At 40.1% G+C, this 26799-nt stretch overlaps 1 protein-coding gene across 1 annotated transcript in view; it reads right to left on the bottom strand.

Moving 5' to 3' along the window:
* The window catches only part of LOC138089046 (ATP-binding cassette sub-family C member 4-like), a 197552-nt gene that overhangs the window by 57207 nt on the left and 113546 nt on the right, over positions 1–26799 (bottom strand). Inside the window, exons 23-25 of the mRNA XM_068984369.1 lie at positions 12665–12815; positions 7772–7891; positions 6509–6619 (exon numbers count right to left, since the gene is read on the bottom strand). Of these exons, the coding sequence (XP_068840470.1) occupies positions 6509–6619; positions 7772–7891; positions 12665–12815 (382 nt within the window). The remainder of the gene's footprint in view (positions 1–6508; positions 6620–7771; positions 7892–12664; positions 12816–26799) is intronic.

The raw sequence follows: 26799 nt of genomic DNA, 5'->3' as shown, positions 1-26799 counted from the left end.
ATGTCTCTGCTTTTTATTTTATTATTTTTTAATTTTTGCTATTTTATTTTTAATATAAATTTATTTATTTTAATTGGAGGCTAATTACTTTACAATATTGTATTGGTTTTGCTATACATCAACATGAATCCACCATGGGTGTACATGTGTTCCCGGTCCTGAACCCCCGTCCCACCTCCCTCCCCATCCCATCCCTCTGGGTCATCCCAGTGCACCAGTCCAGAGCATCCTGTATCATGCATTGAACCTAGACTGGCAATTTGTTTCACATATGATAATATACATGTTTCAATGCCATTATCCCAAATCATTCCACCCTTACCCTCTCCCACAGAATCCAAAAGACTATTCTATACATCTGTGTCTCTTTTGCTGTCTTGCATACAGGTTTATCATTGCCATCTTTCTAAATTCCATATATATGTGTTGGTATACTGTATTAGTGTTTTTCTTTCTGGCTTACCTCACTCTGTATATAGGCTCTAGTTTCATCCATCTCATTAGAAACGATTCAAATGTATTCTTTTTAATGGCTGAGTAATACTCCATTGTGTATATGTACCACCGCTTTCTTATCCATTCATCTGCTGATGGACATCTAGGTTGCTTCCATGCTCTGGCTATTATAAACAGTGCTGCAATGAACACTGGGGTACATGTGTCTCTTTCAATTCTGGTTTCCTCGGTGTTTATGCCCAGCAGTGGGATTGCTGGGTCACAAGACAGCTCTATTTGCAGTTTTTTTTAAGGAATCTCCACACTGTTCTCCTTAGTGGCTGTACTAGTTTGCATTCCCACCAACAGTGTAAGAGGGTTCCCTTTTCTCCACACCCTCTCCAGCATTTATTGCTTGTAGATTTTTGGATCGCTGCCATTCTGACTGGCATGAAATGGTACCTCACTCTGGTTTTGATTTGCATTTCTCTGATAATGAGTGATGTTGAGCATCTTTTCATGTGTTTGTTAGCTATCTGTATGTCTTTTTTGGAGCAATGTCTGTTTAGTTCTTCGGCCCATTTTTTGAATGGGTCGTTTATTTTTCTGGGATTGAGCTGCAGGAGTTGTTCGTATATTTTTGAGATTAGTTGTTTGTCAGTTGCTTCATTTGCTATTATTTTCTCCCATTCCAAAGGCTGTCTTTTCGACTTGCTTATAGTTTCCTTTGTGGTGCAGAAGCTTTGAATTTTAATTAGGTCCCCTTTGTTTATTTTTGCTTTTATTTCCAATATTCTGGGAGGTGGGTCACAGAGGATCCTGCTGTGATTTATGTCAGAGAGTGTTTTGCCTATGTTCTCCTCTAGGAGTTTTATAGTTTCTGGCCTTACATTTAGATCTTTAATCCATTTTGAGTTTATTTTTGTGTATGGTGCTAGAAAGTGTTCTAGTTTCATTCTTTCACAGGTGGTTGACCAGTTTTCCCAGCACCACTTATTAAAGAGATTGTTTTTTCTCCATTGTATATTCTTGCCTCTGTTGTCAAAGATAAAAAGTCCACAGGTGTGTGGATTTATCTCTGGGCTTTCTATTTTGTTCCATTGGTCTATGTTTCTGTCTTTGTGCCAGCACCATACTGTCTTGATGACTGTTTCTTTGTAGTAGAGCCTGAAGTCAGACAGGTTGATTCCTCCAGTTCCATTCTTCTTTCTCAAGATTGCTTTGGCTATTCAAGGTATTTTGTATTTCCATAATATTCTGTTTAGATTTGTCATGGTTTTCCTTCCATGAAGCAAACGTCTTTTCATTCATGGTTACAGTCACAGTTCACAGTGATTTTTTGGACCCAAGAAAATAAAATATGTGACTGCTTTCAATTTTACCCCAGATTGAACCAGATGCCATGATATTAGTTTTTTGAATGTTGAGTTTTAAGCCGGCTTTTCCACTCTGCTCTCTCATTTTCATCAAGAGGCTCTTTAGTTCCTTTTCACTTTCTGCCATTAGAGTGGTATCATCTGCATATCTGGGGTTATTGATATTTCTCACAGCAATCTTGATTCCAGCTTGTGCTTCACACAGCCTGGCATTTTGCATGATGTATTCTGCATATAAGTTAAATAAACATCATGACAATATATTGTCATTGCCTTGTCAGACTCCTTTCCCAATTTTGAACCAGTCCATTGTTTCACATCCAGTTCTAACTGTTTCTTCTTGACCTGTATACAGGTTTCTCAGAAGAAAGGCACAGTGGACTGGTATTCCTATCTCTTTCAGAATTTTCCAGTTTGTTGTGATCTACACAGTCAAAGCCTCTCACATAGTCAATGAAGCAGATGTTTTTCTGGAATTTCCTTGCTTTCTCTATGATCCAGTGAATGCTGGCAATTTGATTTCTGGTTCCTCTGCCTTTTCTAAACCCAGCTTGTATAGCTGGAAGTTCCTGTTAATGTATTGTTGAAGTCTTCTTTGAAGGAATTTGAGTATAACCTTACTAGTATGCAGAATGAGTGTGATTGCATGATTGTTTGAACATTCTTTGGCATTGCCTTTCTTTGGGATTGGAATGAAAATTGACTTTTTCCAATCCTGTGGCCACTGCTGAGTTTTCCAAATTTGCTGGTATATTGAGTGCAGCACTTCAACAGAATCATCTTTGAGGATTTTAAATGGCTCAATTGGAATTCCATTACCTTCACTAGCTTTGTTCATAGTAATGCTTTGAAGTTAAGGCCCACTTGACTTCACACTCCAGGATGTCTTGCTCTAGGTGAGTGACCACACCATTGTGGTTATCCAGGTCATTAAGATATATTTTGTACAATTCTTCTGTGTATTTTTGCCACCTCTTCCTAATCTCTTCAGCTTCTCTTAGGTCCTTACCATTTTTTTCCTTTATCATATTAATCCCACCTGGATTGAGATACACTTGGCTGTATAATATAGGTGTAGATGTCATTGTTCAGATTTTTGTCCTTATATTTCAATTATAATTATGTAATTTCACTTTCTATGTCCAATGTAGTGGAAGTTGAAATCACAAAAACAAGGCAGTGGGTTCTAAGAGCCAGTGCTTTTAAATCTAAAATATTACTTTCATTTTTCCATTATTAAACACTGTGATTCAGGGTTACTGCTATGGATAGTGAGGGATGATGAATTCATGACACACATTCCAACAATTGCTCACCTGGGACCAACATAGTAATGGGGATACTGTTTTTGCCACAGAGAATCTTTCTCACCCCAGCACACCAGACCCCTACAACCAAAAGATCCACATAGCCCAAAAGCTAAAACTTAAAACCTAAGCTGTATCTGGTTCTCTCCATCCAACTACAGAACACTACTTGGAATCTTCAGAAGGTAATCTTGCTACAGTTATGTAGGCCTCAACCCATTCAAAGAAAGAGAAAAAGATAAAAGATCTCAATGAAGACCTACTGCAAACAAACAAGCAAACTACTCAAAGTAGTCTACAGATTCAATGCAATCCCTATCAAATTACCAATGGCATTTTTCACAGAATTAGGACAAAATTTACATTTTGTATGGAAACACAAAATAGCATGAATAGCCAATGTAATCTTGGGAAAAACAAAGAAGAAAAATGAAGGTAGGAGGAATCATACTCCCTGTCTTCAGACTATACTACAAAGCTACAGTAATTGAAACAGTATGCTACTAGCATCAAAGACAGAAATATAGATCAATGGAACAGGACAAAAGTCCAGAGATAAACCCACACATCTGCAGTCACCTATGGTAAAGAAGGCAAGAATATACAATGGAGAAAAGACAGTTTCTTAAATAATTGGTGCTGAGAAAACTGGGCAGCTACATGTAAAAGAATAAAATTAGAATGTTCCCTAACACCATACACAAAAATAAACTTAAAATGGATTACAGACATAAATGTAAGACCAGGCACTACAAAACTTAAATGAAAACAGGGAGAATGTTCTCTGACATAAATTGCAGCAAGCCTTTCTTTTTTTTTTAAACCATCTCCTAATGAAAACAAAATAAAATAAAACCTAAACAAATGGAACCCAATTAAGCTTAAAAGCTTTTGAACAGCAAGGAAAACCATAAAAAATACCAAAGACAACCTGGAGAATGGGGGTGGGGGGGGAGAAATATTTGCAAATGAAGTGACTGACAAGGGATTACTCTCCAAAATACACAAATGGTTCATTGCAGTTCACTGTTATAAATAAATAAACAAATAAACAACAAAATTTATAAAATGGACAGAATATTAAAACAGATATTCTTTAAAGAAGACATACAGATAGCCACAAAGCACATGAAAAGATGGCCAACATCTCTAATTATTAGAGAAATGCATATCAAAACTATGGTGAAAAAAAATGAAAAAAGCGAAAAACTACAGTGGGGTCTTACCTCACACCAGTCAGAATGACCATCATCAAAAAGTCTATAAATAATAAATACTGAAGAGGATGTGGAGAAAAGGGAACTCTCTTATACTGTTGGTGGGAATGCAAACTGGTACAGCCACTAAGGAGAACAATTTGGAGGTACCTTTTAACTAAAAATAGAGCTACTATATGATCCAGTAATCCCACTCCTAAGCATATATCCAGAGAAAACCATAATTCCAAAATATATATCCACCCTTATGTTCACTGCAGCACTATTTACAATGCCAGGACATGGAAGCAACCTAAATGTCCATCAACAGAGCAATGGATAAGGAAGATGTGGTGCCATACATACAATGGAATATTACCCAGCCATAGCAAAGGGTGAAATAATGTCATTTGCAGCAACATAGCTGGACCTATAGATTTTCATATTGAGTGAAGTGAGTCAGAGAAAAATAGAATATGATACTGCTCATATATGGAATATAACAGAAGGCTACAAATGAACTTATCTATAAAACAGAAGTAGAGTAACAGATGTAGAAAACAAATTTATGGTTACCAGGGGATAAGGGAGGGGAGGGATAAATTGGAAGACTGGGATTGATACATTCATACTACTATATATAAAATATTAAAATAGATAGCTAATAAGAAACTACTGTAAAGTACAGAGAACTCTGTAATGACCTATATATGAAAAGAATCTAAAAAATAGTGGATATCTCATGAGAAACACTGGGCTGGAGGAAGGACAAGCTGGAATCAAGATTTCTAGGAGAAATACCAATAACCTCAGATATGCAGATGACACCACCCTTATGGCAGAAAGTGAAGAGGAACTAAAGAGCCTCTTAATGAAAGTGAAAGAGGAGAGTGAAAAAGTTGGCTTAAAGCTCAACATTCAGAAAACTAAGATCATGGCAACTGGTCATCAATTCATGGCAGATAGATGGGGAAACAGTGGAAACAGTGGCTGACTCTATTTTTCTGGGCTCCAAAATCACTGCAGATGGTGACTAGCCATGAAATTAAAAGACGCTTACTCCTTGGAAGGAAAGATATGAAGAACCTAGACAGCGTATTAAAAGGCAGAGACATTACTTTGTCAACAAAGGTCCATCTAGTCAAGGCTATGGTTTTTCCAGTGGTCATGTGAGAGTTGGACTATAAAGAAAGCTGAGCACCGAAGAATTGATGCTTTTGAACTGTGGTGTTGGAGAAGGCTCTTGAGAGTCCAAGGACTGGCAGTCCATCCTAAAGGAGATCAGTTCTGAATATTCATTGGAAGGACTGATGCTGGAGCTGAAACTCCAATACTTTGGCCACCTGATGTGAAGAGCTGACTCATTGGAAAAGACCCTGATGCTGGGAAAGATTGAGGGCAGGAGGAGAAGGGGACGACTGGGGATGAGATGGTTGGATGGCATCATCAACTTGATGGACATGGGTCTGGATGTACTCTGGGAGTTGGTGGTGGACAGGGAGGCCTGACGTACTGTATTTCACGGGGTCACAAAGAGTCAGATATGACTGAGCAACTGAACTGAACTGATAGCAGACTGACTTTGCTATACATTTGAAACTAAGACAACAGGGTAAACAAACTAAACCCCAATAAAATTTAAAATAGAAACGAAAGAATGGCCTGGGCAAGCCAAAGCAGGGGCCCAAGGCACCACAGGTCTGCTGGAGCAGGCATGTTCATACCTGGTTTTTGCTCCTGAGGATTCCTAAAGTCAAAAACAGAAATTCTTTTCTAAATGACAATTCATTTGAAGTATTAATCAAAATGCAAATTACTACAAAATTACATGCATCCCAATGTTCATGGGGTATGGAAAAAGAATCTTTATAAAAGTGGATATAAGTATAACAGATTCACTTGGCTGTACACCTGAAGCTAATACACTGTAAATCAACCACACACCAAAAAAATTTTTTAATGGTCTCAACAAGGACCTACTGTAAATAAATAAGTAAATGGAAAAAAAGATAAAAGTTCTCATCAAAACACAAATGACTTCACATGGACCACACTGTGGATTCACATACTGCAGACACTTGAATACAATCCATTAGAACCAAAGAGTATATATTAGACAAGATGACAAGAGTTTAATAACTATAAACAAGCTATAAACTGTAACCATATCACAAATAGTCACATCTGTACTTACATTCTACCAGGATCAGGGCCCCAAAGGCAACAACAGTGACAAAGATGGCACAGATGACACCTAGATACACAGAGAGCCATCGGGACGTCGTCAAAAGCAGGAACCAAGCCTCTGGATTTGTGAATCATAACAAGTGTAATATATAAACAGAAAATCATGTTAGCTGCTTCTCACGAGGGAGAGCATTTTCTCAGTTGAGCTACAGAAGACTTTTCACAGGCAGGACAGCAAAGTTACACACCCAAGAAACCTGAAGATTCAAGAAAACTAGGTTCTAACACAAGACAATGTATGGGACACACAGGAATCAGTCCAGGAAGCATGCACTGAAAAGGTCAACCCTCAGGTTATCAACAGAAACACAATCACAAGAAGGAAGACAGAAAAATCGTCTCATCAGTGCATTTCTTGCAGTGCTGGGCCTCAGTGTGAAGATCATCCTCTCACAGGGCCGAATGCTGCCAGCTTTCACACAGCAGAGAGCACAGCTCACACTGTTTCCAGAACCTTCTGCCCACATTACAGGGCCTGCGGTGTTTATCCTTAGGAGCCAATGTCTATATGACCATCAGTTAACAGGATCTGCGTGTGACTTTCAAAATGCAATTTTATCTTCAAAATACAATAATAATTGCAAAGTTTGGCTTGAATTTTATATACTTAGAGAAAATCCTGAATTTTCTACCTAGGGAAAAAAAACTTCACTGATAAAAAACATAATCAAGTGGGCAGCAAATCAGGAAATTATTTTCCTTAATCACTTCTGCCACCCTCCATGCTCTGAAAAGAGTCAGAAAACCATAGCCTGGAGGGCAAGAATAGCCACCACCTGGTTCTGTAAATAAAGTTTTATTGGAACACAGGTACAGCCATTCGCTGATGTATTATCTTTGCCTGTCTTTGTGCCACAGCAAAGTTGAGTAGTTGCAACAAATGCAGTATAGCACACAAAGCCTACAATATTTTCTATCTGGACCTTTGCAAACAAGAGTTTGCTGACTCTTGCCCTAAAGAGACAGAAGTCCACAGGGCACAGTGACGCAAGGACAATGCGAGCCAGTCAGGGGAGAAAAGCTGGGGATGACAGGGAAGAAGGGAGTACAGAGGGGATGCTGAGAGGAAAGAGTGGGGGAGGCAGGTATGCAGAGGGAGATAAGGGGAGGCACACAGAGAGATGCTGGCCAGCCAGACCACCCGAGATGTAGTCAGCCTCAGAAGGCAGGAGATCTCATCCTTAGAAATCATCTCCAGAAACTTACAGACCTGAGTGCAAATCCTGGTGTGCATCGAACACTTCCTGAAACTTCTGTTCAGCTTTGTATGCCCGGATGGTCCAGAGTCCCCGGAGAGAAGATACTAAATGGGAAAACACCGGGCTCCATGCTGGGGAAACAGAGACAGACACAGGACGGAGAAAGTCAGGGAGGCTGGACGCAAGGAAACCACTGCCTCCCGGGCTCTGTGGTCACACGTCCCACCAAAGGGAATCCTCCATGTGACCCTAAACTCCTGCTCACACCGAGCTTCACTTTAATGACCTGGGAATGAAAGATTCTCTGTGAAACTATCTTTGATCAAATTCAAATCACAGCTTGATTTAGATAAATAAACTCTTGTTCTTTCATCAGGATCCTCTCAAACATGCCTCCCTCTAAATTTTTCTGGCATCTCACCAGGTGGAAATTGTTCACATTTTTAAAAAATATATTGAAGTATAGTTGATTTACAATAATGTGTTAATTTCAGGGATATAGTATAGTCATTCAGATATTTTTTTTAAGATTATATTCCATTACATGTTATTATAAGATACTGCATAAAATTCCCTGTGCTATACAGTAATTCCTTGTTGTTATCTAGCAGTGTGTCTATTAATCCCATACTTCTAATTTGTTCTTCCCTCTCTCCCAATCCCCTTTGGCAACTGTTTGTTTTATATGTCTCTGAGTCTACTTCTATTTTGTGTACAGATTCATTTGTGTTATTTTTAGATTCCATGTATAAGTAATATCATATTTATCTTTCTCTGACTTACTTGACTAATAATAATACTCCCTAAGTCCATCCATGTTACTATAAATGGTAATATTTTATTCTTTTTCATGGGTGAGTAATTACTATTCACTAATTTTTGAATCAGTAGAATTTTAAAATTTAATTCCTCATTAGAGTCCTCACCACACTGAATTTTGATGAGCTATCTGTGTTTTGTTCCACCTTAGATGAGTAACCTAAGGGCTGGGATAGAGTCAATACATCCTCCACCCTTCACCAGAGCCAGACACAGGACAGGGTGAGATGAGTAAGGGAGCAGACAGTCTGCCGTCTCCCCCATCCTTGGCCTTTCCTTGTACCTGCACCAGGAGTCTCTGTGCAGGTCATAGAGCACCTGGTGCTGCACCGCCCTTGTGTCTGGAGGACCCGGCAGATGAGGAGCCTCTGAATGGTCTTGACTTCCACCCTGGGAACCTGATGGACACCTGTCCTGGTGTTCGGAGGTCACAGCAGCAAGTGACACTCACATCAATCTTGCAGAATCTGACACTGGCCTTAGTGTCCATTCTCTTTTGAGTGACATCATGTGGGTTTGGGCCTGGTGTCACATCACTGACCATTTGTTTCCTGCCATCTTCTCTAACAGCACACTGACCATGAGCACCAGGGTCAGGCTCCTGCCTGTCAGGAAACAGGTGGGCTGCAGGCTGCCGGGCAGGGAGGACACTTCCTGGTGGGGTTTTCATTCACCACTGTGAATGAGGATGTAACTTGCTGTTGTCAAGGGCACATAGTGAGCCTGTGACCTCTGTCTGGGGTGAGTAATAACTTGTATTGTATCAGCAAGAAATACTGACATCACTTTGTTACCTATGCATCTCTTAGGGAAGACCTGTTAGTACAAGGAGGTTATTTACAGAAAGTTAGTAATGCGTCTTACAGTAGGCTACAGAGATTTTATAAAATGATGGGAAAAGGATCAAGGGGGGAAACTCCACACTGTTCTCAGGTCCTCACTTCTTAGTCCAGGGTCTGAATATCTGTTTGGTGACAGTTCATGAAGTACCGACGTGCACCTGGGCACTGCATGTTTGGAGGGGTTGAGGTATAAACAGGTAAAGACTCAGAATTGCCTCTGGTGTTTAGTGTTCCTAGTTCAATAAGGAAGGAAGGAGCAGGCTTCCTTCCTGTGAGACGTTGGGGCTCACAGGGGATGGGAAGCCCTGGGCTGGGGGAGGACAGCCTGGGCTCGGGGCCAAGTGACAATCTACTCAGCCCTACGATGAGATGGTTGGATGGCATCACCAACTCAATGGACATGAGTTTGCGCAAACTCTGGGAGATGGTGAAGGACTAGGAACGGGAAGCCTGGCGTGCTGCAGTCCACGGGGTCAAAGAGTCGGACTGATTTAGGGACTGATCACCCCCACCACTACCACCCAGAGAGAGAACACAAACATTCTAGTCAACTGGCCACCACATGTGGTTATCTGAGGTGTGCAGGATGGGGTACCTGGATTAAATGTATTGTCTAACTTGTTGCAGCCTACTGGGTGCAAAAAATCCAAATAATCCACAGTGATAGTGCCAAAGTTCTCAGACTCTCCAGATCAAATACTGAGAAAATCTTGTACTGCTTCTTGACAAAAGCCTCAGAAGGAGCCCATCTCTCTACTTCCATATGAATGGGAAATGGCCCTTGCCCCAGGCAGAAATTCTCTCAAATATTCTTTCTGGAACAATTCCTCTATCAATGTACCAGAGACATGCTTTGCAATAAAACTGTTGAATGACTTATTTCATGAGTGGGCTCAAACCATAAAAGATCTGCAGCCTTGTCTACACAGAAGACTGGATGGAGCTCATCACTTCCTCTTTTGCCTCCCCAGGTCCTACCATGTTACTGAGTCATATAGGGAGAACTGCACACTCACCTGGACTCTATTGCTCCCCATCCATCAAAACACCTCGCCAAACTCGACCTCACAGGAGGTTAGCTGCTTCTCTTGATGAGTGAAAATGTCTTCTACAGATTTTATGAAACTGATGATCACTATCCATTTTGCAAATAAAGGTAAATACCTCAAGTGTTTCTTATTAAAAACAAAACATACAAATGCCACAATAAAACAACTCCTTTGACTGGATGAACTGAGATTTTTTTTTTTTTTTTTCTCCACTTAGTAGATACAGAGAATCATGAGACTCAATATGTATCTGTTCTTGGCTTGGTTTCTAGAAGGTTAAGTTGGTATAAATTTGCAATAATTATTCATGGTTGAGGTCTCTGATACAAACATATTCTCTCCTTACTTTTTGGCTATTGTTTTTATAAATTTAAAAATATATATAACAATCTATTTTCCTTATTTTTGTTTTAATATTGACGAAATATGTGCATTAATAAGAGAAATTTGATTATTTCATCATCTGTGATTACCTGTAGAATAGACTAATGAATCATAAAATGTGTTCCCCACTATTCTGTTTTTTTTGCTGCACTTTGCAGGATCTGGTTTCCCAACAAGGGGCTGAAGTGGTGGCCCCTGCAGTGGAAGCACAGTCTTATCCACAGAACCACAAGGAACACCTCTGTTCCCCATTATTCTAAAATTAGGAAGGTGAATGAAGTAATCAACTAAATGCATACTGGACATATCCCCCTCCTGAGTTCTCCTAGGGCATTATTTTCAGCATCATTTATATGAATAGCTTTGAGAAAGGGGTACACAAACAGTGTGCTGTCACTCCAAATCCTGATAATGACAAAAAGCAAACCTAAAAATAACAGGGCTTATCTTTTCAGCAGGGCTTCCCTGGTGGCTTAGACATTAAAGAATCCACCAGCAATGCAGGAGACCTGGGTTCAATCCCTGGGTCGGGAAGATACTCTGAAGAAGGGAATGGCTACCCACTCCAGTATTCTTCCCTAGGGAATTCCACTGACAGAAGAGCCTGGTGGGATGCAGTCTATGTGATTGCAAAGAGTCAGACATGATTAAGTGACTAACACACATATTTCAATACTTTTAACAACTTCAACTTACTAGAACATGTGAAAGAATGTATTTTTCAAATATATTACTTCTGACATACATTTCCTGAGTTCTCCCTTCCTTTTCCTAATCTTTTCCTTTCTTTGTCATTTCTGGTAACTTTCAGTTCAATTCAGTTCAGTCACTCAGTCACACCCAACTCTCTGCAACACCATGGACCACAGCATGCCAGGTCTCCCTGTCCATCATCAACTCCCGGAGTTTACCCAAACTCATGTCCATTGAGTTGGTGATGCCATCCAACCATCTCATCCTCTGTCCTTCTCCTCCTGCCCTCAATCTTTCTCAGCATCTGGGTCTTTTCAAATGAGTCAGCTCTTCTCATCATGTGGCCAAAGCATTGGAGTTTCAGCTTTAACATCAGTCCTTCCAATGAACACTCAGGACTGATCTCCTTTAGGATGGACTTGTTGGATCTCCTTGCAGTTCAAGGGACTCTAAAGAGTCTTCTCCAACACCACAGTTCAAAAGCATCAATTCTTCAGTGCTCAGCTTTTTTTTTTTTTTAATTAATTTATTTTAATTGGAGGCTAATTACTTTACAATATTGTAGTGATTTTGCCATATATTGACATGAATCAGCCATGGGTGAACATGTGTCCCCCATCCTGAGCCTCCCTCCCACCCCCCTCCCTATCCCATGCCTCTGGGTCATCCCAGTGTACCAGCCCTAAGCACCCTGTCTCATGCATCAAACCTGGACTGGTGATCTATTTCACATATGATAATATACATGTTTCAATGCTATTCTCTGTTTTCCTTCTGCATTGGTTTCAACATGATGAGATACTTTTAAGAACAGTATTAATAGAGTAATACGCTGTGTAAGGAAGCATGTCGTAAACATGTCAGAAATGGTCCCTGTCCTCATGGTGCTCACATCCATCCTCCTTGGGCTAAAATGCAAAGTGCATCTGACCCACCACCAGCTCCATTTGCCTTAAGGGCCAAAACCTACTCTCAGGGGCTAGAACTTTCAATCACCTAATATTAACAGTGAGAAATTCCACAGAACAGTCTGCAGAGTTTCAGGGGTCTGGTTAATTGCAGTATGAATGGAAAACAGCCTGCACTGCCCTCCCAACCTGAGAGCCCTGGTACTCACTTGTACATTCCAAGCGTTTCACATCTCGTGACGTCTCTAAGAAATACCACCGAAGAAAAAAGAAAATGATGCCAAGGGGAATCACAGGTATAGCAGTCCAAGGAATTGCAGCCACCATCACGCCCACCACACCAACCACGAGTAGAAATATCTGAAATAGCGAAAATAGAGGCCTTCGTGTCAAGGATATTTTCAAAGATAAACTTTGTTGATTTGTTAGTATAAACTCCTTTCCCTGAAATTTGTTGAAACAGCAGGGAATGGTTTTCCTTCCAAAGAAATAAAACTATAGGTAGTCCTTAAGATGTTTATTGCATGAACCAAATACTCTGATAAGAACTTTCTAGGTATCAGCTCTTGTGACACACTCAGTAGCCCTTTGAGACAGGCATTACTATTTTTAACAGATGAGATATTTGAGGTTCAGAGAGTAGGAGCTGCATCTCAAACTATCAGGAGTCAGCAGGTGTTGATTCATCTACTAGAGAGATGAGTGAGCATGAATCACAGATGAGGAATCCAGACACCTCAGCTATCCATGTAAGGATAAAGAAGTGGTTAATTACAAATTCAGAGTAACATATTTAGTAACAGTATTATCTAATTTTACAAATGGAGACAGTGAGGCACAGGGAGAGGAAAAGCAACTTGATAGAGACTGCAAAGCCTAAGTCACGGAGCTGGCAAGCCCATGTCATGAGCCATTATGACATATTTAAGCTTGCCCCCAATATACAGCCATCTTTCTATCACTATACTAAGTATTTTAAATGTCCATTCCAAAGGTTAACTATTATAACATGACCAGATTCCATTTACAATGTATGTACTGTACATAAGGCTCTGTGCTGAGTTCCATGAACATTCTCTTAATTATCACATTAGTCCCTGAGATTATTTTCTCTTGGGAAATTATCTTAGTCTAAAATAGACAGCAGGTAGAATAGAAAATGAAATCATTGGTTGATGCTGATTTAAGCATCCATCTATATCAGGAAAAGTATGATACCCTGGAAGACAGTATCAGGCAATAAGAATGCAATCAACATTTAGTGTCTGCCTGCTATGAAAGTGGGGTGGGGTGCTAGGGACTTGCAGACTGACCCAGTCTAGGCCAAGGCCTCTAAAGCTAATGATATCGGGTGGATACAAATCCCTGGTGATCTGCACAGGGTGCTGGGGAAACACAGGGAAGAATACCTGAATATTTTTAGACAATTCTAAGCCTTATGGCTGCTTTTACAGGCTTCTTTAACAAATAGAAAGAATGGCATGAGTGTTTTGCAGGCAGTAATCACAGTTGATGGAAATTTTGACCAAAAAGGAGCTGGGATGAGAAGGTTGAGATGCTTCTCTGGCTATTCTTTAAGATAAGAAATATGAGGTTGGCAGGGCATGGTTGTCCTAAAGTTTCCCAGGAAGGTATTGCTTATCCTGGAGAAGGAGAGGAGCAGTTTGTGCTCAGGGAATCCCAGAGCCACAGCTGCAGGCAGGAGGAACAAATGACCAGAACTGTGAGTCTGTGGCCAGGAGCCCTTGGGAACCAAGCTGCATGATCTGGATGGAGACCCATGAGCTTTTCCTGTTTCTTCCTGCCTCTGCTGTGGTATCAGAAGAAAACTCAGAGTGAAGAGGATGGAATTCTGAAGGAATAAATTCTAATCATAAGTGGAGAAAAATAAGGCTGTCTGACCTCCCTCTTATTAGAAAACAATTTCTTACAGCCACTGGCTTAATTGTGCATCCCACTATGCTACAGCCTTCATGTTCTTGGGGAGGGATCCTTCCAGCTCCTATGTCTAGCCTTTAGGTCACTTGGCTTGCATTGTTGTTTGTTCAAAAACAACAACAACAACAAAAACTACTAAAGTGTCAATTATTAAAAAATGCAAATTACTGGGTTTTAGCAGACTTGCATCATTTGATGGACAACATTCACCCATTTCAATAATCTGGCTCTTCCCAGGTGGCATCCCTGGTGGATCAGTCATTAAATAATTTGACTGCTATGCAGGAAGCCCAGGTTTGATCTCTGGGTCAGGAAGTTCCCCTGGAGAAGGAAATGGCAACCCAATCCAGTATTCTTGCCTGGAAAATCACATGGACAGAGTAACCTGGCAGGCTAGAGTCCATGGAGTCAAAAAGAATCAGACAAGACTGAACAACTAAACCATTCCAGGTGAGGGCCTTTTATAACTAACCCAGCCTGGCAGGTAACCTGGGAAGCAGAGGTAAGATCAAAATGAAGGGCTCCATGGAAGCTGGGACAATGCTTTTTCCTGAGGTACCCACTGAAGACCCATTACTAATGCTCTCACAAACTCTGGATTTAGGTTCAGATTTCATGGCCCTAAATTCTAAAGCAATTCAAACCGGATATCTCTAACAGCTTTATTATAGACACACACAAACACACACACACACAAACTCACACACACAACATATCGGTTTTCCAAGTGGCTCAGATGGTTAAGAATCTGCCTGTAATGCAGGAGACACAGGTTTGATCCCTGGGTTTGAAAGATCCCCTGGAGAAGCGACTGGCAACCAATTCCAGTATTCCTGCCTGGAAAATTCCATGGACAGAGGAGCCTGGCAGGCTACAGTCCATGGGGTACCAAAGAGTTGGACATGACTGAGCACTTTTACTTTTATATGTACATTTGTGAATCTTTTATTGCGAGCCATCTCAAACCTTTTATAGAAGTTTGTATAAGAAAATAGTATCTAAGCAAAAAGTTAACATCTGAAGAAGGAAACAAAAGATCCTAATGTACAATAAACACAATAAATCTGTTCCTTGAAGCCAACCTCATTTCTTTCTCCTACATTCTCAGGAATGCCAAAAAGCCCAATTCAAGCTACACACACAGTTACCCCCACCTGGTTGGATTCCAGGCCCATCTGATGGACCACATCACCATGGCTAGTGCTTCTGCACCTCTTTCAGACTATGGAACAGAGACAGTGATAGATAAATCGAAAGAAACATACTGACCCAGAAGCAAGTGACCCAAGTCCTGATGCCCCCCAAATAAAGAGAATCATTTTTTTTTTAATTTTACTTTATAATACTGTATTGGTTTTGCCATACATCAACATGAATCCACCACAGGTGTACATGAGTTCCCAATCCTAAACCCCCCTCCCATCTCCCTCCCCATACCATCTATATATTTTTTAATACATTTCCCATTTGGAGCACACCATTTGGGAAATTCTATCCAATGTCTATGAATCTACATGCAGAAGTAAAAAAAAATATTAGATAAAATCTTTCACTTAAGAGAAAGTGGTGATTTTTCACAATTCAAAAAAATTCTTCAGTTGGCAGAGGATAATGATATATACCTGGAGGAGACATTCCATAAGCACAATATTGTGCTTAGATAGGGCTTCCCTGGTGGCTCAGATGGTAAAGAATCTGCCTGCAATGTGGGAGAACTGCCTTTGGTCCGTGGGTTGAGAAGATCCCCTGGAGGATGGAATGGCAACCCTCTCCAGTATTCTTGCCTGTAGAATCCCCAGGACAGAGAGATCTGGCAGGCTACAGTCCATGAGGTTGTAAAGAGTTGGACACGACTGAGCGACTAAGCACACAAGCTTATCACTAAGTGAGGGTCAGTGCTTAGTCTTCATGTAAGCAGATACAGTAGCTTGCACGTTTCAGGAAGTTTAGAGATCAGCTCTGGTTCTCAGATCCCTCCTTCATCACCTCTATTTCCTTTGATATGATCCAACTCATTTAACAAGGCTGTATATTGTCACCCTGCTTATTTAAATTCTATGCAGAGTACATCATGAGAAACGCTGGACTGGAAGAAACACAAGCTGGAATCAACATTGCCGGGAGAAATATCAATAACCTCAGATATCCAGATGACACCACCCTTATGGCAGAAAGTGAACAGGAACTCAAAAGCCTCTTGATGCAAGTGAAAGAGGAGAGTGAAAAAGTTGGCTTAAAGCTCAACATTCAGAAAACAAAGATCATGGCATCCGGTCCCATCACTTCATGGGAAATAGATGGGGAAACAGTGGAAACAGTGTCAGACTTTACTTTTTGGGGCTCCAAAATCACTGCAGATGGTGAGTGCAGCCATGAAATTAAAAGACGTTTACTCCCTGCAAGAAAAGTTATGACCAACCTAGATAGCATATTCAAAAGCAGAGACATTGCTTCGACAACAAAGGCCCATCTAGTCAAGGCTATGGTTTTTCCAGTAGTCATGTATGGATGTGAGAGTTGGACTATGAAGAAAGCTGAGCACTGAAGAATTGATGCTTTTGAACTGTGGTGTTGGAGAAGACCCTTAAGAGTCCCTTGGACTGCAAGGAGATCCAACCAGTCCATTCTAAAGGAGATCAGTCCTGGATGTTCTTTGGAAGGAATGATGCTAAAGCTGAAACTCCAGTACTTTGGCCACCTCATGCGAAGAGTTGACTCATTGGAAAAGACTCTGATGCTGGGAGGGATTGGGAGCAGGAGGAGAAGGGGACGACTGAGGATGAGATGGCTGGATGGCATCACCAACTCGATGGACGTGAGTTTGAGTGAACTCTGGGAGTTGGTGATGGACAGGGAGGCCTGGCATGCTGCAATTCATGGGGTCACAAGGAGTCGGACACGACTGAGTGACTGAACTGAAACAGAAACTCATTTAACTCTGTAAATCAGGATGTTATAAAAAATTGGTGAGTCTTAGCTATATGATGAGGTCTATACAATCCCTGGACCTCCCTGGTGACTCAGATGGTAAAGAATCTGCCTGCATTGCAGGAAGACCCTGGTTCAATCCCTGGGTTGGGAAGATCCCCTGGGAAAGAGAATTGCACCCCACTCCATTATTCTTGCCTGGAGAATTCCATGGACAGAGAAGGCTGCCAGTCTACAGTCCATGAGATTGCAAAGAATCAGACACAACTGAGTGACTAACACGCATACACACACAAGTAAAAATCCTAAGACTAAGCTTTTCTAAACCTGCCTTTTGCTTGGGATACATTAATCACATTCTTCATCCCTCATTTGGCTGCCTTGGATCTTTCCACAACCATGTCAACTCTGGGACCTGGGTATCCTTAATTCACTCTCAACTGAGAGTCACAGCTAACTTCACTGGAGAGTGAATGGTGGGGTTTGGTTCACACTTTGTTAACCAGCACAACAGGAAGCTTTAGGGAAACAGGGTGTGTATCTTCCTTCATGTTTAGTGTATGTCACTGATCAAATGCTTCCTTTCTGCTTTTGTCAGGGTTCAACCTTACTACCAAATTTAAGTCTGGAGTCCTCTTATTTGATGATTTAACAAGATACACCTTAAAAAGATCACTATAAAAGTATATTACAGGGAAATCTACTCAACATTCTGTGATAACCTATATGAGAAAAGAATCTAAAAAAGAATGAATATATGTACATGTATAACTGAATCACTTTGCTATACATCTGAAACAAACACAACATTGTAAATCAACAATATTCCAATAAAATTAATTTTTAAATAGAAAAAAGTCTTTTAAAAAGCTAAAAGTCAAGGGTTTTGAAATCCATCTTATAAATAAAAGAAAAAACTGCATATTAAAGTATGTAGAACGGGGTGGTCCTAAGATGGCAGAGGAATAGGATGGGGAGACCACTTTATTCCCTACAAATTCATCAAAAGAGCATTTCAATGCTGAGTAAATTCTACAAAACAACTTCTGAATGCTGGCAGAGGACATCAGGCACCCAGAAAAGCAGATTATTGTCTTCAAAAACAGGTAGGAAAAATATAAAAGACGTAAAAAGAGACAAAGGAGGTAGGGAGGGAGCTCCATCCCGGGAAGGGAGTCCCGTCCCGGGAAGGTAGTCTTAAAAAGAGAGAAGTTTCCAAACACCAGGAAACACTCTCACTGCCAAGTCTGTGGTGAGCCTTGGAAGCACAGAGGGCAACATAACAGGGAAGAAAAATAAGTAAATAATTTAAACCAACAGATTACGAGCCCAACGGTAACTCCCCCAGCGGAGAAGCAGCACAGACGACTGTATCCGCCACTAGCAAGTGGGGGCTGGGCAGGGATGCACTGGCTGCAGTGCTTTTTAAGAATCAGGCCAGAATGCCCCAAATGTAACCAGAGTGAACTAACTTGGGCTAGCAAACCAGACTGTGGGATAGCTACCATGCAAAAATCTCTAACATAAGACACCACCAGGACCGCGCACAGAACAAAGGATGGAACAGAAATAGCCGGATACAGACCATCCCCCGCCGGTGACAGGCAGCCAGAGCCATAAGGGCTGGAAGGGGGCAATCACAGCCCCGGAGAGACTTTACTTACCAAACTGCAAGCAGGCTTCTTTGCTAACTAAGACTTCTTGGGGTTCTGGACAGTCACCATCTGCCTGACAAGGGGCGCCAGCGGTACACCCAGAAAACTGAGCAACAGGGAAAGGCGATAAGTCGCAGCAACTGTGCTCGCCAAACACCTGAGCTACTCGGTCCTGGGAAGGGCACAAAACACAGGCCCAATTGAATCTGCACCTCTGAGGCGTACCTGAGAGCCGAGCCTGAGTGGCTTAGACCGGGGAGGTGCATGCAGCCTAGGGCTGGCCTCAGACTGTTCCCGGTGGAGCAACCTAGAGCCTGAGCAGTGTGTGCCATGTGCAGGGCCATGCCCAGCATGGCTGAGACACTGCGAGCACACTTCAGTGTTATTTGTTTGTAGCATCCCTCCCTCCTTACAGCACGACTGAACAAGTGAGCCTTAAAAAAAAAAAAAAAACAGTGTCCACCACCGTCCCCCCTTGTGTCAGGGAAGAAATCAGACACTGAAGAGACCAGCAAACAGAAGAAGCTAAACAGAGGGAACCACCTTGGAAGTGACCCCACACTGCCCACAACACCAGAGAAAGTCCCAGAAATGTCTTAACTATTTTTATGACCATTCTCTTTTTTGTTGTTGTTGTTGATGTTCTTGTTTGTTTTTTCTTTTCCTTCTTTTTAACTTTTTAAAATTTTTAAGTCCTCTCTTTCTCCCTTAATTTTAATTTTTATAAACTACTATCACTTTTCAAAAAAAAGACCCTATTTGTAAAGCAAATGCCATATATATATAGTGGTTGTTGTTTTTTAATAATTCTTGTGACTTTTTTTTTTTTCTTCTTGTTCTTCTTCTTTTATTTAATATTGCATTCTTGAAAATCCAACATCTACTATAGATTTTTAATCTTTGCTTTTTGGTATTTGTTGTCAATTTTGTACAATTAAAAACCCAATCTTCAGTACCCAATTTTACCTGAGAGTGAGATTACTGGCTTGACCACTCTCTTCTCCTTTGGACTCTCCTTTTTCTCCACCAGGTTGTCTCTGTCTCCTCCCTCCCCCTTCTCTTCTCTACTCAACTCTGTGAATCTCTGTGTGTTCCAGATGGTGGAGAACACTTAGGGAACTGGTTACTGGCTGGATCTGTCTCTCTCCTTTTCATTTCCCTCTTTTATCCTCCTGGCCACCTCTGTCTAATTCCTCCCTCTCCTCTTCCCTGTATAACTTCATGAACATCTCTGAGAGGTCCAGACTGTGGAGCACACATAAGGAAGCGATTACTGGCTAGCTTGCTCTCTCCTCTTTTGATTCCACCTCATCACATTCCAGTCACCTCTAACTACCCCCTCCCTCTTCTCTTCTCCATGTAACTCAGTGAACCTCTCTGGGTGTCCCTCAATGTGAAGAAACTTTTCATCTTTAACCTAGATGTTTTATCATCGGTGCTGTGTAGATGGAGAAGTCTTGAGACTACTATAAAAATAAAACTGAAAACCGGAAGCAGGAGGCTTAAGTCCAAATCCTGAGAACATCAGAGAACTCCTGAATCCAGGGAACATTAATTGATGGGAGCTCATCAAACACTTCCATACCTACACTGAAACCAAGCACCACCCAAGGGCCAACAAGTTCCAGAGCGAGACATACCACACAAATTCTCCAGCAACACAGGAACACAACCCTGAGCTTCAATATACAGGCAGCTCAAGTTACTCCAAAATCACAGATGTCTCATAACTCATTACTGGATACTTCATTGCACTCTAGAGAGAAGAAATCCACTTCTACCCACCAGAACTCCGAAACAAGCTTCCCTAACCAAGAAACTTTAACAAGCCACTGATACAACCCCACCCACAGCGAGGAAACTCCATAATAAAGAGAACTCCACAAACTGCCAGAATACAGAAAGGCCACCCCAAATGCAGCAATATAACCAAGATAAAGAGACAGAGGAATACCCAGCAGGTAAAGGAACAGGAGAAATGCCCACCAAACCAAACCAAAGAGGAAGAGATAGGGAATCTACCTGAGAAAGAATTCCGAATAATGATAGTGAAAATGATCCAAAATCTAGAAATCAAAATAGAATCACAGATAAATAGCCTGGAGACAAGGATTGAGAAGATGAAAGAATGGTTTAACAAGGACATAGAATAAATTTAAAAAGAGTCAATATATAATGAATAATGCAATAAATAAGATCAGAAACACTCTGGAGGCAACAAATAGTAGAATAATGGAGGCAGAAGATATGGTTAGTGAAATAGAAGATAAATAGTAGAAATAAATGAATCAGAGAGGAAAAAAGTAAAACGAATTAAAAGAAATGAGGACAATCTCAGAGACCTCCAGGACAACATGAAATGCTCCAGCATTCGAATTATAGGAGTCCCAGAAGAAGAAGACAAAAAGAAAGACCATGAGAAAATACTTGAGGAGATAATAGTTGAAAATTTCCCTAAAATGGGGAAGGAAATAATCACCCAAGTCCAAGAAACCCAGAGAGTTCCAAACAGGATAAACCCAACGTGAAACACTCCAAGACACATATTAATTAAATTAACAAAGATCAAACACAAAGAACAAATATTAAAAGCAGCAAGGGAAAAACAACAAATAACACACAAGGGGATTCCCATAAGGATAATTGAAGATCTTTCAATAGAAACTCTTCAGGCCAGGAGGGAATGGCAAGACATACTTAAAGTGATGAAAGAAAATAACCTACAGCCCAGATTATTATACCCAGCAAGGATCTCATTCAAATACGAAGGAGAAATCAAAAGCTTTACAGACAAGTAAAAGCTGAGAGAATGCAGCACCACCAAACCAGCTCTCCAACAAATGCTTAAGGATATTCTCTGGACAGGAAACACGAAAAGGGCATATAAACCCAAACCCAAAACAATAAAGTAAATGGCAATGGGATCATACTTATCAATAATTACCTTAAACGTAAATGGGTTGAACGCCCCAACCAAAATGCAAAGACTGGCTGAACAGATATAAAAACAAGACCCCTATATATGCTGCCTTCAAGAGACCCACCTCAAAACAACGGACACATACAGACTGAAAGTGAAGGGCTGGAAAAAGATATTCCACGCAAATAGAGACCAAAAGACAGCAGGAGTAGCAATACTCATATCTGATAAAATAGACTTTAAAACAAAGGCTGTGAAAAGAGACAAAGAAGGCCACAACATAATGATTAAAGGATCAATCCAAGAAGAAGATATAGCAATTATAAATATACATGCACCCAACATAGGAGCACCGCAATATGTAAGACAAATGCTAACAAGTATGAAAGGGGAAATTAACAATAACACAATAATAGTGGGAGACTTTAATACCCCACTCAAATCTATGGACAGATCAACTAAACAGAAAATTAACCAAGAAACACAAAATTTAAATGCTACAATAGACCAGTTAGACCTAATTGATATCTATAGGACATTTCACCCCAAACAATGAATTTCAAATTTTTCTCAAGTGCTCACAGAACCTTCTCCAGGATAGATCACATCCTGGGCCATAAATCTAACCTTGATAAATTCAAAAAATTGAAATCATTCCAAGTATCTTTTCTGACCATAATGCTTTAAGATTAGATCTCAATTACAGGAGAAAAACTATTAAAAATTCCAACATATAGAGGCTGAGCAACACGCTTCTGAATAACCAACAAATCACAGAAGAAATCAAAAAAGAAATCAAAATATGCATAGAAACTAATGAAAATGAAAACACAACAACCCAAAACCTGTGGGACACTATAAAAGCAGTGCTAAGAGGAAAGTTCATAGCAATACAGGCATACCTCAAGAAACAAGAAAAAAGTCAAATAAATAACCTAAGTCTACACCTAAAGCAACTAGAAAAGGAAGAAATTGAGAACCCCAGAGTAAGTAGAAGGAAATAAATCTTAAAAATTAGGACAGAAATAAATGCAAAAGAAACAAAAGAGACCACAGCAAAAATCAACAAAGCCAAAAGATGGTTCTTTGAAAGGATAAAGAAAATTGAAAAACCATTAGCCAGACTCATCAAGAAACGAAGGGAGAAAAATCAAATCAATACAATTAGAAATGAAAATGGAGAGATTACAGCAGACAACACAGAAATACAAAGGTTCATAAGAGACTACTATCAACAATTACATGCCAATAAAATGGACAACATGGAAGAAATGGACAAATACTTAGAAAAGTACCACTTTCCAAAACTGAACCAGGAAGAAATAGAAAATCTTAACAGACCCATCACAAGCATGGAAATTGAAACTGCAATCAGAAATCTTCCAGCAAACAAAAGCCCAGGTCCAGACGGCATCACAGCTGAATTCTACCAAAAATTTCGAGAAGAGCTAACACCTATCCTATTCAAACTCTTCCAGAAAATTGCAGAGGAGGGTAAACTTCAAACTCCATCTATGAGGGCACCATCACCCTAAAGCAAAACCTGACAAAGATGCCAGAAAAAAAGAAAACTACAGGCCAATATCACCGATGAACATAGATGCAAAAATCCTTAACAAAATTCTAGCAATCAGAATCCAACAACATACTAAAAAGATCATACACCATGACCAAGTGGGCTTTATCCCAGGGATGCAAGGATTCTTCAATATCAGCAAATCAATCAATGTAATTCACCACATTAACAAATTGAAGGATAAAAGCCATATGATTATCTCAATAGATGCAGAGAAGGCCTTTGACAAAATTCAACATCCATTTATGATAAAAACTCTCCAGAAACCAGGAATAGAAGGAACATACCTCAACATAATAAAAGCTATATATGACAAACCCACAGCAAACATTATCCTCAATGGTGAAAAATTGAAAGCATTTCCCCTGAAGTCAGGAACAAGACAACGGTGCCCACTTTCACCGCTACTATTCGACATAGTTCTGGAAATTTTGGCCACAGCAATCAGAGAAGAAAAAGAAATGAAAGGAATCCAAACTGGAAAAGAAGAAGTAAAACTCTCACTGTTTGCATATGACATGATCCTCTACATAGAAAATCCTAAAGACGCCACCAGAAAATTACTAGAGCTAATCAATGAATATAGTAAAGTTGCAGGATATAAAACCAACACACAAAAATCCCTTGCATTCCTATACACTAATAATGAGAAAGTAGAAAAAGAAATTAAGAAAACAATTCAATTCACCATTACAATGAAAAGAATAAAATACTTAGGAATATACCTACCTAAAGAAACTAAAGACCTATATATATAAAATTATAAAACACTGATGAAAGAAATCAAAGGGAACACTAATAGATGGAGAAATATACCATGTTCATGGGTCAGAAGAATCAATATAGTGAAAATGAATATACTTCCCAAAGCAATCTACAGATTCAATGCAATCCCTATCAAGCTACCAGTGGTATTTTTCACAGAGCTAGAACAAATAATTTCACAAGTTGTATGGAAATACAAAAAACCTCGAATAGCCAAAGTAATCTTGAGAAAGAAGAATGGAACTGAAGGAATCAACTTGCCTGACTTCAGGCTCTACTACAAAGCCACAGTCATCAAGACAGTATGGTACTGGCACAAAGACAGAAATATAGATCACTGGAACAAAATAGAAATCCCAGAGATAAATCCACACACCTAAGGACACCTTATCTTCAACAAAGGAGGCAAGAATATTCAATGGATTAAAGACAATCTCTTTAACAAGTGGTGCTGGGAAAACTGGTCAACCACTTGTAAAGGAATGAAACTAGAACACTTTCTAACACCACACACAAAAATAAACTCAAAATGGATTAAAGATATAAATGTAAGACCAGAAACTATAAAACTCCTAGAGGAGAACATAGGCAAAACACTCTCCGACACCGACTTAAATCACAGCAGGATCCTCTATGACCCACCTCCCAGAATACTGGAAATAAAAGCAAAAATAAACAAATGGGACCTAATTAAAATTAAAAGCTTCTGCACAACAAAGGAAACTATAAGCAAGGTGAAAAGACAGCCTTTGGAATGGGAGAAAATAATAGCAAATGAAGCAACTGACAAACAACTAATCTCAAAAATATACAAGCAACTCCTGCAGCTCAATCCCAGAAAAATAAATGACCCAATCAAAAAACTGGCCAAAGAACTAAAAAGAGATTTCTCCAAAGAAGACATACGGATGGCTAAGAAACACATGAAAAGATGCTCAACATCACTCATTATCAGAGAATTGCAAACCAAAACTACAATGAGGTACCATTTCACACCAGTTAGAATGGCAGCAATCCAAAAGTCTACAAGCAATAAATGCTGGAGAGGGTGTGGAGAAAAGGGAACCCTCTTACACTGTTGGTGGGAATGCAAACTAGTACAGCCACTAAGGAGAACAGTGTGGAGATTCCTTTAAAAATTGCAAATAGAACTTCCTTATGACCCAGCAATCCCACTGCTGGGCATACACACTGAGGAAACCAGAATTGAAAGAGATACATGTACGCCAGTGTTCATCACAGCACTGTTTATAATAGCCAGGACATGGAAGCAACCTTGATGTCCATCAGCAGATGAATGGATAAGAAAGCTGTGGTACATATACACAATGGGGTATTACTCAGCCATTAAAAAGAATACATTCGAATCAGTTCTAATGAGACGGATGAAACTGAAGCCTATTATACAGAGTGAAGTAAGCCAGAAAGAAAAACACCAATACAGTATCCTAACACATATATATGGAATTTAGAAAGATGGTAACAATAACACTGTATGTGATACAGCAAAAGGGACACAGATGTATAGAACGGACTTTTAGATTCTGTGGGAGATGGAAAGGGTGTGATGATTTGGGAGAATGGCAGTGAAACATGTATACTATCAGGTAAGAAATGAATAGCCAGTCTATGTTTGATATAGGATACAGGATGCTTGGGGCTGGTGCATGGGGATGATCCAGAGAGATGATATGAGGTGGGAGGGGGGTTCAGGATTGGGAATTCATGTACACCCATGGCTGATTCATGTCAATGTATGGCAAAACCAATACAGTATTGTAAAGCAAAATAAAGTAAAATAAAAATTAAAATAAAATAAAATAAAAACATTTAAGAAAATTAAGTAGGTAGAACAATGAAAATAAGAAGAGGAAAAAAAAAAAAAGACTCTCGAGGGTCCCTGGGACAGCAAGGAGATCAAACCAGTCAATCCCAATGGAAATTAATGCTGATTATTCACTGGAAAGATTGGATGCTGAAGCTCCAATACTTTGGCTACCTGACATGAAATGCTGACTCATGGGAAAAGACCCTAATGCTGGGAAAGATTAAAGGCAGGAGGAGAAGGGAGTGACTGAGGATTAGATGGTTGGGTAGCATCATCAACTCAGTGGACTGGAGTTTGAACAAACTCTGGGAGATAGTGAATGACAGGCAAGCCTTGAGTGCTTCAGACCATGAGGTCACAAAAAAGTCAGGCACAACTGAGCAACTAAATGACAAAAGACCTGAATGAAAAAGAAAGCTAACTTCTAAGCAGAAAAATCAACAAACACAAAGCATTGTTCTTTGAAATCACCACAAAATGCAAAAGGAAAAAAAAAAAAAAAGAGAGAGAGAGAGAGAAAATTTACAATTCACATGAATTACAAGAGGATAACCCCAGGGCTTCCCTGGTGCCTCAGATCATCAAAAATCTGCTTGCAATAGGTGAGGCCCAGGTTTGAGCCCGGGGTTGGGAAGATCACCCTGAAAAGGAAGTGGCAACCTACAGCAGTATTCTTGCCTGGAGAATCCCATGGACAGAGGAGCCTGACAGGCTATAGTCCATGGGGTTACAAT

Source organism: Capricornis sumatraensis, chromosome 12, assembly GCF_032405125.1.
Source record: "Capricornis sumatraensis isolate serow.1 chromosome 12, serow.2, whole genome shotgun sequence".
In the NCBI taxonomy this organism is placed as follows: domain Eukaryota; kingdom Metazoa; phylum Chordata; class Mammalia; order Artiodactyla; family Bovidae; genus Capricornis; species Capricornis sumatraensis.
This window is presented reverse-complemented; position numbering and strand designations above follow the sequence as displayed.